This window comes from Aspergillus eucalypticola, assembly GCF_003184535.1.
Source record: "Aspergillus eucalypticola CBS 122712 chromosome Unknown BO83scaffold_21, whole genome shotgun sequence".
In the NCBI taxonomy this organism is placed as follows: Eukaryota; Fungi; Ascomycota; class Eurotiomycetes; order Eurotiales; family Aspergillaceae; genus Aspergillus; species Aspergillus eucalypticola.
In genome coordinates, this window is record NW_020290295.1 from 363,833 (window position 1) to 376,342 (window position 12,510).

The window sequence follows — 12,510 nt, forward strand, 5'->3', positions numbered from 1 at the left end:
AACCCCAAATCATACCAAGAAAACCAACCCATTTAATGCTTACTTCTTCCTCGAACAATCCATTACCAAAGAATCAAGCTTCCCACCGCCGCACCTCGTAATTAAACCCCATGTGCATGTGCGGAGTACAAACTATGAACATCCTCGTGATCGGAAGACAAATTCCCCCTCCCCCCCAAAGATCGAATCACAATCATCAGATATGATAATTGATAAGATTAGATCAATTGTGACTGGACGTGCAAAAACACACTAGAGATACGTACGTGCTATGCTGATCTTTCGTTTCAGCTTTTTTTTTTCCCGTCAGGCACGATTGCGCTGATCATATTCTCCTTTTTGAGGGTTAGTCTGGTGTAGTACGTAGTGATTAGTCTAGATACGATACGGTGTGATGCGCGAGTGAAAGTCTTGTTTAGCGTCCGCACCATGTCTGTTTCGGTGAGTGAGTGAGTGGCTCAGGCTGAGAGAATTTAATTTACTGGATTGGTCGTGTGGGTCCACACTTGGAGTAGACGTCCAGTCGATTTGCTGGCTTTGCGCCGTGTGGGTGGGAAAGGAAAGGACCCTTGGAAGTTAGAATGAATCTTTGGGGTTTGGACTGGACCCTGGTGCAGATTCTACTACGTACTGTTACTTTGTACGGAGTACATATTTTCTTGGTTGTTTTGTACTCAGTGCGAACAATCAATTGAATTATGTTTACTGTTGATGGAGGTTTATGTTCCCATCGGAAGGAAATATGCAATGAGAAAAGGAACGGAGGATTTTCGTGGTCGTGTGTACGACAACGTGGGATGATCCCCATGATGATAACGACGAAGGGGTGATGAGCCGGGCACGCCGATGGATGGATGGATCGATTGGAGTGGATTGGATTGGACTGGGTCTGATTTGCATTCTGTGCTCCCAGCTGAGATTCTGTTTGCTGTCTTGTTACTCCGTACTCCACCCGGAGTTTCCGTTGATGACGATCGGGTGTTGGGTTAGTGTTGGTCACTCACATTCAGGGTTGACTTATTCACTTGGAGTAGGATGTTATCAGATTGATATGGGAATATCAATTAATCACTACCTATCAATCTACGGAGTAGAGGTAATATATTCATCTCTCATCACCACACCATAGACAGTAATAATCCGGGAATACACTACAAGACTGACCAAGTGAGACAACCATCCGGACTGGCGATCGCCGAACAAATCAAAGCCGTCAACAAACCCAGTGAACTTTTTCACGAACCGAGTCGCACTTGTCACTCGCAGTCCTTGATTGGTGTTGATGGGGCAGTTTATCTGATCCGTCGCGGGTTATCAGATCGGGGCCAGTGGGATATTTTTATTTCTTTTATTTTCATTGGCATGGATGGCATTTGCTGCTGACACTGACTCTTGACTCTCTAGAGTCTAGCTAGGGGTTTAAGTGATCGGCTTCCCCCCTCCCCCCGCCGTTCGTTCATTTCTTAACCTAGTTCCATCTTTTTCTGCTTTGCAGCGCGTCTCGTGCGGGTAGTGATTAATTATTATCCTTTTGGTTGGCTTGTTGGTTAGATACAAATACGTCTGTCTGACTGTGTCGGATGATTCCTGCTCCTCCCTGGATTTGATCTCCATCCCTTCCATCCCTTCCCTTCTTTACTTTCCTTCTTTCTTTATTCTAGGTTGCTTGGCGATTGGGGTTACTAGGGGTCATATACGACTCTAAGAAGCATAAGGCTTCACTTCTCTTCTTCTTAACCATGCGCCTCTTCAAGGAGGAAAAGACGACCACCGAAGCCAACCATGAGGTCTCTGTGTCTGCCGAGTCCCAGACCAAGGAAGTCGTCTCTGGCCATGACGACGGCGTCTTCTACAGCTCAGACCAGTCACGACTGAGTCTGGAAGCGCAAAACGAAAAAGAAATCGAGGCTCACCCGGACCAAGTCACCAAGGATGCCCAGCTGGGAGTGCAGAAAGCTGAAGCCGCGGCCCTAGTCTGGAGTAAGAAAGCTGTCTATGCTACTTATGCTTGGTATTTACCCTTCTTCCAATGTAACGTACGATCCATCTAACTGGTATAGGATCTGGGTATGCTTCTTCCTCCTCGCCCTCAACAACTCCATCAGCGGCACCGTCATCAACCGCGCCTACGCCGACTTCAAGGCCGCCCCCCAAGTCAGCACAGCCAGTATCCTCTACAGCATCATCGGCGGCGTGCTGAAGCTGCCGATCGCGAAGACGTTGAACATCTGGGGCCGTGCCGAGGGTTTAATCGTATGGGTGGTCATCTACACCATTGGACTGATTGTGCTGGCTGCGTGTGATGGTCCGAATTCTTATGCTGCGGGCTATGTGCTCTTCTACGTGGGCTACTCGGGTATCTACCTCGTACTGGACGTTTATATCGCCGATACCTCCGGCTTGCAGAACCGGGCGTTTACGTTTGCGTTTGCTAGCACCCCGTTCATCTGTACCGCGTTTACGGGCCCTCTGGCGGGTGAGTCGTTCCTCAAGGTGGCGACGTGGCGCTGGGCGTATGGGGTGTTTGCTATCGTTATGCCGGTGGTGTTTGCGCCGTTGGTGGTGGTGTTGAAGTATTACCAGCGCAAGGCGGAGAGCATGGGATTGTTGAAGAAGGAGGACAGTGGAAGGACGACGATGCAGTCCATCGTTCACTACATTCATGAGTTTGACTGTATGTCGTGCCCTATCCCCCGTCTACTTGCTGTTATACTAACGAGCCAGTGATTGGCGCATTTCTGCTCATGGCCGCATGGGTCCTGCTCCTCCTCCCCTTCAGTCTGCAACAGTACGGACGCGCGCAATACAAGAGCGCCAAGTTCATCGCCATGATCATCGTCGGCTTCTGGCTGCTGGTTGCGTTTGCCGTGTGGGAGAAATGGTTCACGCGCAAGCACTTCGTGCGGTATGAGTTGCTGCGACAGCGCACTGTGCTAGGAGCGTGTATTATGTCCGCGGTGTCGTATTTCAGCTTCTACTGCTGGGACCTATACTTCTACGACTTTTGCATCGTGGTGTTCAACCTCAGCGTGTCGATGACCGGCTACATGACGCAGATTTACAACGTCGGATCATGTTTCTGGGGCGTTGTCTTCGGTCTTTGGATCCGCTACACTAAGCACTTCAAGTACACTTGTCTGTTCTTCGGACTGCCACTGCTTTGTCTGGGTGCTGGACTGATGATCCATTTCCGCGGCGAAGGCGGCAACGACATCAACTACGTGATCATGTCGCAGATCTTCATTGCCTTCGGCGGCGGTACGATCGTCATTGGTGATGATATGGCGGTGATGGCTGCTGCCGATCGCGAGGGTGTGCCCATGATGTTGTCGCTGTTGGGGCTATTTTCCAGTCTGGGCGGCGCTATTGGGTATGCTGTTGCTGCGGCGGTGTATACCAATATCTTCCCGCAGGCGTTGGAGAGTCGTCTTCCTGCGGAGTTGAAGTCGAATACGACGGATATTTATCTGGGTGGGTATACGACGCAGATGACCTATCCGGTGGGATCGCCCACCCGGACTGCGGTGGATTATGCCTGGGGAAGAAGTCAGATGTATGGGTCTGTTGCTGGCACGGCGATTTTGGCGTTGGGATTCCCGGCGATTGCGGTTTGGAAGAATTACCGGACTGATAAGAAGCAGAATAAGGGTACGATGATTTAGTTGGATGTGTACCTGTTGATGGATAGTGAGAGGGGGTGGTGAATGTTGGGTGTTTTACGTTCTTACAATCTTATTGTTCTACCTTAATATCCCTGTATTATTATTCAAGGTTTAAATCTATTGATCCTCTGTATGCATCTATCCCTGCCATCCCTGCATAAATAACCCCGCTTGAATGTCTCCCTGCATTGCTGTCTGTCGATCTCCCCCTCCACAACAATGATGCCTCCTCTATTCCCCGTATCTGGTGTCACATATCCCCTAGGGAAGTTCCAACACTCCCATCAGCACACTCACCCCCCACCATGCGCCCCCTCCAGCCCTACCTCCTCCACATCCTTCCTCTCCTCCCACTCACCCACAGCAGCAACACCAATACCAACAGCAGCACCGACATTCTCACCCACATTAACCCACTCATCGGCACCACCAACGGCGGCAATGTCTTCGCCGGCGCGAACCTCCCCTACGGCATGGCCAAAGCCGTCGCCGACGTGGACGGCCAAAACACTGCAGGCTTCTCCCCAGACAACAGCAACATCACAGGCTTCTCGGCCCTCCACGACTCCGGCACCGGCGGGAACCCTTCCCTAGGCAACTTTCCCTTATTCCCTCAATACTGCGTCGATGATGTCCTCGACAACTGTCCCTTTCCCAAGTCTGCCCGCGCCGTACATTACCAGAATGGCTCGGTCGTGGCAAGGCCGGGGTACTTTGCCCTGACGATGACAAATGACATACATGCGGAGATGACTACGACGCAGCATGCGGCGCTGTTTCGGTTTAATTTCCCGGATACGGGGTTGAGTCCGATGATATTGTTGGATTTGACGGACTTGTGGGAGAGTAGGCAGAATGCGTCGATTAGTGTGGATGAGAGGACCGGGGGGATTAGGGCCAGTGGGACGTTTCTGCCCAGTTTCGGGGCTGGGGAGTATGCTTCGTATGTGTGTGTGGATTTCGCGGGGGCGAGGGTGAAAGATACAGGGGTTTGGGTGAATGATGCCGGGGGTGTGGAGAGGAAGGAGTTGTTTGTCACTCGGGGGTTTAATAACTTCTATCTTCAGGCCGGTGGGTTCGTGAGGTTTGAGAGGCCTGGTAATGGGACGGTGAGTGTTAGGGTTGGGGTCAGTTATGTTAGTACGAAGAAGGCGTGTGAGAATGCAAGAGTGGAGATTCCGAGTCCGTTGGAGGACTTTGATGCGATACGGGCAGCTGCGGAGGATGCATGGAGGGAGAAGTTGAGTCCTGTTGAGATGACACCTGGGAATACGAGTGCGAGTGCTGCCCTGCAGACTATGTTCTGGACGGGCATTTATAGAACCATGCTGGATCCGCAGGATCTGACCGGGGAGAATCCCCTCTGGGAGAGTGCTGAGCCGTACTTTGATTCTTTCTATTGGTATCCCCACCCCCCCTGCCCTAATCATTTACATCACTGCAAGCGTGGTTGGTATACTGACATCTCCAGCATCTGGGACGCCTTCCGCGCCCAACACCCTCTGCTCACCATCATCGACCCGACCACTCAATCCCGCATCGTCCGCAGTCTCCTCGACACCTACCGCCACGAAGGCTGGCTCCCAGACTGCCGCATGAGTCTCTGCAAGGGCTGGACACAAGGCGGCTCCAACGCGGACGTCGTCCTCGCCGACGCATTCGTCAAGAACCTCACAGATATCGACTGGAACCTAGCCTACGAAGCAATGGTCAACGACGCCGAGAACGAGCCCCTAGAATGGTCCTACCAAGGCCGAGGCGGGCTCCAAAGCTGGAAGACCCTGAACTACATCCCCTACCACGACTTCGACTACCTCGGCTTCGGCACCAACTCGCGCAGTATCTCCCGGACGTTGGAATACGCATACAACGACTTTTGCGTAGCGACTGTCGCCCGCGGACTAAATAAGACAGACGACTACTTGAAGTATCTTGCGAGATCGACCAATTGGAAGAACCTGTTCAAACCTGACCAACGCTCCTTCTTCCCGAATGGCACTGATACGGGGTTCGTGGGCTTCTTCCAACCCAAGTATCGTAATGGAACTTGGGCACATCAGGATCCGATGGATTGTAGTCCCCTTGCCACGGGGCCGACGTGGTGCTCGTTGACGAGTAATCCGTCGGAGACGTTTGAATCGAGTATTTGGGAATATCAATTGTATGCCCCCCAACCCTCGTACCCATATCCCCCTTACCCTAATCCCCCCAATACAACAACCAACTACTACTAATAATAAAAAATAAATGGATAGCTACGTCCCCCACGACCTCTCAACCCTAATAACCAGCTACCTCTCCGGCCCTACCTCCTTCACATCCCGGCTATCCACATTCCACTCCACGGCGCTAGCAGACTACAGCAACGAACCCGTCTTCCTGACCGTCTACCAATACCACTATGCCTCGCGCCCCGCCTTATCCTCGCGTCTCATCCACACTCTCATCCCATCGGTATTCAATACCTCTCGGTCCGGTATCCCCGGCAACGACGACTCCGGGGCAATGGCGGCGTTCACGGTGTTTGGGATCATGGGCTTGTTCCCGAACCCGGGACAGAATGTGTATTTGATTTCGGCGCCGTTTGTGGAGGAGGTTAGGGTTAGGAATGGGATCACTGGGAAGGAGGCGGTGGTGAGGGTTAGGGGGGATGTTGGGGTGGGTGTTGGGGGGAAGGTGGTGAAGAGGGCGTGGTTGGATGGCGAGATGTATACGAGGTGTTGGATTGGTCATGAGTTTTTAGTAAACGGGGGTGTGTTGGAGGTGGAGTTGGGGAGTGGAGGGGAGGATGAAGAGGAAAGTGAGTGGGGGACTGGGGTGGGTGAGGGGCCGCCGAGTTGGGGGGGTGGGATGGAGGTGTAGTTGTAGTTGTTGTAGATGCGTTGTTGGTGATTGAGGTTGGGACTTGGAGGGTATAGATGGTGATGTTGGTGGAGTGTTGAGTAACCACTCTGTTGATGGTGTGAAGCACTAGTCCAGAGGTTGCAATGAATGGTACGTTTCTAGATGAATTCAACTGGATAGATCTTTCATAACTATGCTAGCTTTATCATATCAAGGTATATAGTAATTCCTAACAGCATCAAGTTTATAGTGGTAGTGGTATAATATCAACTATAAAGCCTCCCCTTCACCGGCATCGTAACATCAAACGAAGTGAACGTGCAATGACCATAATCTTCCTGACCACCTCCACCTCCATCCCCAGCTTCAACCATAAACCTCGTCTCTACACCTGTATCCAAATCCACCCGTACAAACTGATCTATCCCAACAACCTCGCCCCACGCAACAGCCTTGAGCCCCGCATCATCATCACCCTGAGGAGGATGACACGCAGCACTAATCGCCGCACTACAATGTGCTGCAATCGGCATCCGGGACCGAAACCTCTTCATCCCCAGCGCTAAGAGCGAGAAAAACGATACACCCTCCAGGATAGTAATGATAACAATGGCGATAGGAGAAAAGCCGCAACCCTTGATAGAGGTATTCGTATCCTCATGGCCAAAAACATCATACACCGTGATGTTGACGTAGAAAAAGCTTTCAGAAAGCAGCCAGTGCAGGGCAACAGACATAATGAAGAGCGGGATGCTGTAGCGGTAAGGCAGGGCGAGGTAGTACGTTGAGCGTTGTTGCCCGCGGGGCCAGGAGACGCGGAGGGGTTTCCGGTCAATGGCGTAGTCGTTGTATTCGGCTGTGACGAGCATGCAGGAGAGGAGACTGTTGGTGGTGAAGTAGATGATGGAGAAAACTAGTTGGGGGGTGTTGCTTAGCAGGACGAGGGCGATCATGTTGTTTCCTGGAAAGCGGATATTAGTTTGGGAGTTGGCGGAGCCGAATCCTAGGCTCCATTGCTCGGAGAGGGACCAGCCGTCTCCTTCGATGATTAGGTCGAAGTATATCAAGTAGGAGATGAAGAAGCAGACGGCGAACCTGTACGTTTAGGTTAGATTGTGAGGATATGCGAGGCATGGGGCACGGACATGAATACTATACTCGCCCAGCGGCACAAACTGGCCGCCTGAAACCATCGTTTTCGACGTGGTAGCATTCTCGGGAAGGTTTCTGAAGAATCTGCCTGCTCCAAAATGCGACGGTTTTCCATGGGAATGTCGGTCTGGTTTTCTGGGTCACGGCGAATTCTCTTTCGTATGAGCTCCTTCCATCGGGGCAATGGCTCCCATCGATGCGGCCCTCGAGCCATATCAGCCCGGGACATGAGACAGCGGCCCTTGGTTGTGGGATCTGGCTGGGCGAGGAAGGACGATATGGCATCTCCTACTCGCAAGAAGATCTCAGAGCGGTCCGTTCTGGCAGTCAAGTACATGCAGACTACCTTGGTGAGGTTGAACAGAATCACGGCCAGCGCAATCGATGGACTGAAAAGAAGCCGACACCGCTGGGTTATGGTTTTTTCCATACAGTAGGAGATGGGGATTTCCTGGGTATCAACAGCAATTGTTCGCTTAGTCCATTCCACTCCTTCGGCTGTCCACTTCCCTTCATCAACTAACTTCTCGACTTTGCTTTCCCCCACATTCTTCACGTAGTCATATACTGATGAATAGCTCCATTGGAGACTGCTTGCATTGCCAAAGTACTGTCGCTCAGCCACTAAGATCAGGGTTCCGAGATGCGTGTTATATTCCACATCATACTTTTTCACGCACTCAGCATTACTCAAATTCTGAAAGGTACCGTTGAAGATTTCAGTCTGAATCAGCTCCGGCGTGCTGCCGATGGCTTTCACGAAGGCGCTCCTTCCTCCCGCGCCGACCAAGGACTCAGTCGGCGTTAAATCATCAGGAATGAGCATTGTGCCATAATCGAGCGCAGAGATGGATGAAAATACCACTGAGTTATATCTGATACTCACGTTAGTGGTGGCAGGGTAGGAGTCACTATTACTAACATCATATGAATAGGGATTGAGCTGAGAAGCAAAACCAGCCAGAGAAGTTTCCGCTTGATACTCATGGCTCGAAAGTTCCGAAAGCTCATCACCCCAATATCCAGCCAACGGCGGTTTCGATGAGCTTTGTCGACATCTGTACGGGATGGTCCCGACACGCATTGCATGGCGTAGTTGCTGGCCTCGAGGAGGGCGGTGGACAAGAGGTTAATGACAACATGGATGCCCGTTGCCCATCTACTGGACAATGTGCAATTCCCATTGTACAGTTCAGTGCTAAGGAAACCATGCGAGTTGGCGCTTTGGGAATAGCTGATGCCAATGGCAATGAGCGCTAGCAGAATATTCAGAACCGAGATGCCTCCGGCGGCCCATGTACCGAGGAGGACACCATGAATCCACTCCTCGTCGGGATGTGCAGCAGACGATGAAGTTCGGGATGAAAGGAGCGTTGCATATTTGGCACGGACAGGCCATTTCCAGGCTTCGGATGATTCAGCATCATTGTTTGGTGGCTCGTGTCCGTTCCATATTGTTTTGATCCTCATATCGAGCCAGGGAGAATACAGGAGCACAAATCAGATGGCTCTTTCATTTTTTCGGTACTTTAGCCACGCTATCTTTGCATATGTATTTATGTTTTGATGAAAATTTATTATCCCTCAGCCTGTTCAAGCAAACGCCTCCTAGCTTAAATTTGGTGCACATTGACCAAGCCCAATAGTGCTAGTAATGGTCGGCCCGGCGTTCCGATTGGTGCTGCGCCCTGAAGACGCGTATACAGAAGCTAGAAACATGCTTAGCATGTAGTAGCTCGAGCTTTGTGGAAATTGCAGCAGTTCTTGCTCGACGGGGCTGAAGTGGGTCGAGTGGCAAGCGCTAGATAGTTTTGAACAAGTCCGAATCTTCGGCCAGTTAGCATATTTGTCGCCAGTGATTTGTTTTTTTATCACATCTAGGACAGTCCTATAGTTAGTATATATGCATTGTGTGCTTGCTGTTTAAAGGTGTATTATGAGTCTCCATCTTCTTGCTTCGGGGTGGGTCAGTGGAGTGGATGTGAATCACAAGATACACCCAAGACGTAACACTGGAAACCCACTCGGATTGGGCACCTACATGCCAGATAAGGAAATATCAAGTGTGTCCAGGGCAATGCAGGAGCAGTCAATGGTCGAAATATGAACCGTATGCAGCTGTAAGCGACAAGTGGGCTTCAGGCTAATGGTAAGTAATAGGATCACTCCCTCATGGATCAAGGTTGTGGAAAGTGCACTTCGCTTATAACATTTCCTTCAGTTAATATTCTTCTTAGTGCCTTGCTTTAAGTTGACTGTATCTAGACTGCTACCTGTATGGTATACCGTTCCGGTTGGGTTGGAATGACCGTCGACGCGACATCACTTAACAGGAAGATAACGAGAAAATACTAAGTATCGACTCGTTCGATGTAAGGCCAGTGTGGAAGGTTGAACATATGCTGTGCTTGTCTGGCCAAACTCATTCTATGTGCCTCGTATTCTTGCAGGACAACATCAGGCTGTGTTATCTACCCTAAACCATGTTGCAGATGAGCATCCGTTCGGGCGACCGTTGGCCAGCCACGGTGTTTCATCATATCAAGAGGTGGCACGGTTGTCGTGACCCCCGCTTGCGAAGGATGAAGCCATAGCGATTCTGTGTGAAAGTGTGGCTCGCTACTTCGGCCCTGTGGGAAGGTGGTAAACGTGATGGAGTATAAAGGGTGATCAGCCGTCGTTGCCGGAGTTGGGCTGATAACAAAAGTGTAGATGCGGGCGTGATCTGGGGGAAGCATTTCTTTATATATTGCACCCTCCTCAAGCTCCATGATCCGTGTGCAGACGGCGTGATAGTTCGGGGTATAAAAGATCAGTTCTTGCTTCGGAATCCGTTGTAGAAGATCCAGGGCTCGACGGCGAAGGTCCGGCCAGCGGCATTTCCAGGCGACGGCCTGCAACGGATACAACAGCTGTACGTCCAGATTTATCGTTTTGGAGACATCATCCGGGTAGTGGTCTGAGTCACTGAGCAGACGTTCGGCAATTGAGACAATATCCTCGTAGACAGCGCGGAAGTCATCCCAGCCGGATTCATTAGCCACACGATACCGATCAAGTCCTAGACGGTAACAATACCAGAACATGCGAGTAGCATCAATCTCGTTATTTATGGCCGGTCCGCATTCCGACTGCTTCCGTTGCACTAGCAATTCAAAGCTTGCCACCCATCGCTTGGCGGCATGCTCAAAAGTTTCGGCCCATTGCTGCACGGGTGAGTGCGGGAGGTTCGTCAGTCTGGCCAACTCTTGCCGGTTGGGGAATTCTCCGATGTAGTAAAGCATCAAGTCGAGAAGGGCGATGCGTGCCTGATGGAATGTTCGGAACCGCCAGTCCATTAAGAGCTTGCCTTGAGCATCCACGGGATTGACATGTACTTTTTCTTGTGGCGCACTGACGAGGTGTTTGAGTGCCGACATTTCGTACGTGTTCAAAGAAAAAAAGTTCAATATAGGGGCCAATTCAGCATCCACCCAATTTGTCTGAGAACTCTGGGTGCAGCAGGATCGCTCTCGCTGCGCCCGCCAGGACCGCACCAGATTCAGCCCGCTTGTGATATGCGATGTAACCCCAGTAGCATTTCCTCGGAGAAACTCGAGGGACGCGAACAAGATGCTGGCTGCTATGACTAGAGGCACCGCGTCTATGCCTGATGAAACCTTATCAATGGTAGTGCGAATGGCCCGGTTATAAAGATGTAGTGCCAAGTCGGACTTGGAAGATTGCCAACGGTGTGCCATTGCCGGAGTCGTAGACATCCCCTCTGCTTCATACAGAAACCCAATCGCAGCAATAGCTTGGCGGATCGTAGGTTCGGTCAGGCTGAGCTGTAAAACCGTGCGGGTCCAGAACGAAGCAGTGAAGTAACCAGCTAGATACGCTGCAGACTTGCGAAAGAAGAACTCGAGGGCTCGGGACTCAGCCGGACTGACAAACGCAGTAACTTGTGCCAACTGCTTTGCGATGCGTATCGAATAATGCATGGGCATATAACCATCACATTTTCGGTTCGTACTGGTACATCTATCCGGGAGGTTAGTGTGGGGTTTCCACAGCAAAGGCGTCATCCCAATGTTTGCATACCGAAGACAAGCCGGCTTGCGTTCATCACATTTGACGCGACGGATCCTGTCGTGGCCGCCAGATGAAGGGTTAGCAGACTGACCCAGAAGAGCAGGTAGACAGAGGGTTTCTCGCTCACCGACATGTAATGCAGCCCTTCCGCGACCTGGTAGATCCAAACCGTTGCCGCTGGTGCGGGGAGGAGTTCTCCGCATTCATTTTTGTCGAAGAGCTGGAAGATCTGAGCAGTCACGTTCAGATTAGAGGACCACTGGTACCATGCACCTTGGATTTCCTTCTGGCTGATCTGTGTTCTGCAATGCTCAACCTGCTCAATGGCCCCCATAAACCGCCGTCACGTGGTATTGACAGGGATCTGGCCGCATTTCGGACGTTGACTGGATGAATGGGCTGCTAGTCACCCGTAGTGGAAGACCGGGCATCTGAGCCCCACTACTCGTTCAGCATGAGGATATACCCAAGAAAATACCTGCTAAGAATGCTTTGCGACTACTAGTGATGAACGGTCATCTCGCACGTATGGATGCTGTGAAGATGTAAAGGAGCAGGTGATACCACCTCGATATAAATTGATGTATAACAGCCTCGGTTTGTTTGGAGTGGAGAACACCCATTGGAGATGGAAGCAGGGCGTATGAACGAGGAATCTTGTAAATCCTAGTTTACAATGAAGACTGTGAGTGCCAGATAGTATATCCCGTACGGTGTAGGACGGTCAAGGCTGGAAGACTTTCTTCCTTCCCTCGTGAAGCGACTCGGGGTCCTGAGT

At 51.2% G+C, this 12,510-nt stretch overlaps 4 protein-coding genes across 4 annotated transcripts; 2 read left to right on the forward strand and 2 right to left on the reverse strand.

Annotated features, from left to right (window-relative positions):
- The first annotated feature begins 1,479 nt into the window (after positions 1 to 1,479).
- On the forward strand, positions 1,480 to 3,711 carry sit2 (putative siderochrome-iron transporter). Its single transcript, XM_025528668.1, has 3 exons — positions 1,480 to 2,011; positions 2,061 to 2,674; positions 2,725 to 3,711. Exons 1-3 carry the CDS (start codon positions 1,740 to 1,742, stop codon positions 3,660 to 3,662), a joined length of 1,824 nt encoding a protein of 607 aa, XP_025385717.1. The 5' UTR covers positions 1,480 to 1,739; the 3' UTR covers positions 3,663 to 3,711.
- Positions 3,712 to 3,858: 147 nt separating this feature from the next.
- On the forward strand, positions 3,859 to 5,979 carry BO83DRAFT_95320 (uncharacterized protein). Its single transcript, XM_025537741.1, has 2 exons — positions 3,859 to 5,064; positions 5,134 to 5,979. The coding sequence occupies exons 1-2, from the start codon at positions 3,968 to 3,970 to the stop codon at positions 5,894 to 5,896; spliced, it is 1,860 nt and encodes a 619-aa protein (XP_025385718.1). The 5' UTR covers positions 3,859 to 3,967; the 3' UTR covers positions 5,897 to 5,979.
- A 793-nt stretch (positions 5,980 to 6,772) lies between these two features.
- BO83DRAFT_419097 (uncharacterized protein) lies at positions 6,773 to 9,128 on the reverse strand (the record flags this gene model as incomplete). The annotated part of the gene is made up of 3 exons (XM_025534859.1): positions 6,773 to 7,601; positions 7,652 to 8,533; positions 8,581 to 9,128. 3 exons carry the CDS (start codon positions 9,126 to 9,128, stop codon positions 6,773 to 6,775), a joined length of 2,259 nt encoding a protein of 752 aa, XP_025385719.1.
- Positions 9,129 to 9,710: 582 nt separating this feature from the next.
- BO83DRAFT_95330 (Zn(II)2Cys6 transcription factor domain-containing protein) lies at positions 9,711 to 12,168 on the reverse strand. The gene is made up of 3 exons (XM_025537742.1): positions 11,860 to 12,168; positions 11,742 to 11,786; positions 9,711 to 11,681 (listed from the first exon to the last, which is right to left on the reverse strand). Exons 1-3 carry the CDS (start codon positions 11,937 to 11,939, stop codon positions 10,130 to 10,132), a joined length of 1,677 nt encoding a protein of 558 aa, XP_025385720.1. The 5' UTR covers positions 11,940 to 12,168; the 3' UTR covers positions 9,711 to 10,129.
- Positions 12,169 to 12,510: the final 342 nt, after the last annotated feature.

Excerpts from the sequence above, each read along its gene's own strand:
- sit2 (XM_025528668.1), top strand. The coding sequence starts at position 1,740 with ATGCGCCTCTTCAAGGAGGAAAAGACGACCACCGAAGCCAACCATGAG. Across the intron at positions 2,012-2,060 it reads GTCTATGCTACTTATGCTTG|GATCTGGGTATGCTTCTTCC; the intron begins GTATTTACCCTT and ends TAACTGGTATAG. Across the intron at positions 2,675-2,724 it reads CTACATTCATGAGTTTGACT|TGATTGGCGCATTTCTGCTC; the intron begins GTATGTCGTGCC and ends CTAACGAGCCAG.
- BO83DRAFT_95320 (XM_025537741.1), top strand. The coding sequence starts at position 3,968 with ATGCGCCCCCTCCAGCCCTACCTCCTCCACATCCTTCCTCTCCTCCCA. Across the intron at positions 5,065-5,133 it reads TACTTTGATTCTTTCTATTG|CATCTGGGACGCCTTCCGCG; the intron begins GTATCCCCACCC and ends TGACATCTCCAG.
- BO83DRAFT_95330 (XM_025537742.1), bottom strand. The coding sequence starts at position 11,939 with ATGAATGCGGAGAACTCCTCCCCGCACCAGCGGCAACGGTTTGGATCT. Across the intron at positions 11,787-11,859 it reads AAGGGCTGCATTACATGTCG|GATCCGTCGCGTCAAATGTG; the intron begins GTGAGCGAGAAA and ends CGGCCACGACAG. Across the intron at positions 11,682-11,741 it reads CGCAAGCCGGCTTGTCTTCG|ATGTACCAGTACGAACCGAA; the intron begins GTATGCAAACAT and ends CCTCCCGGATAG.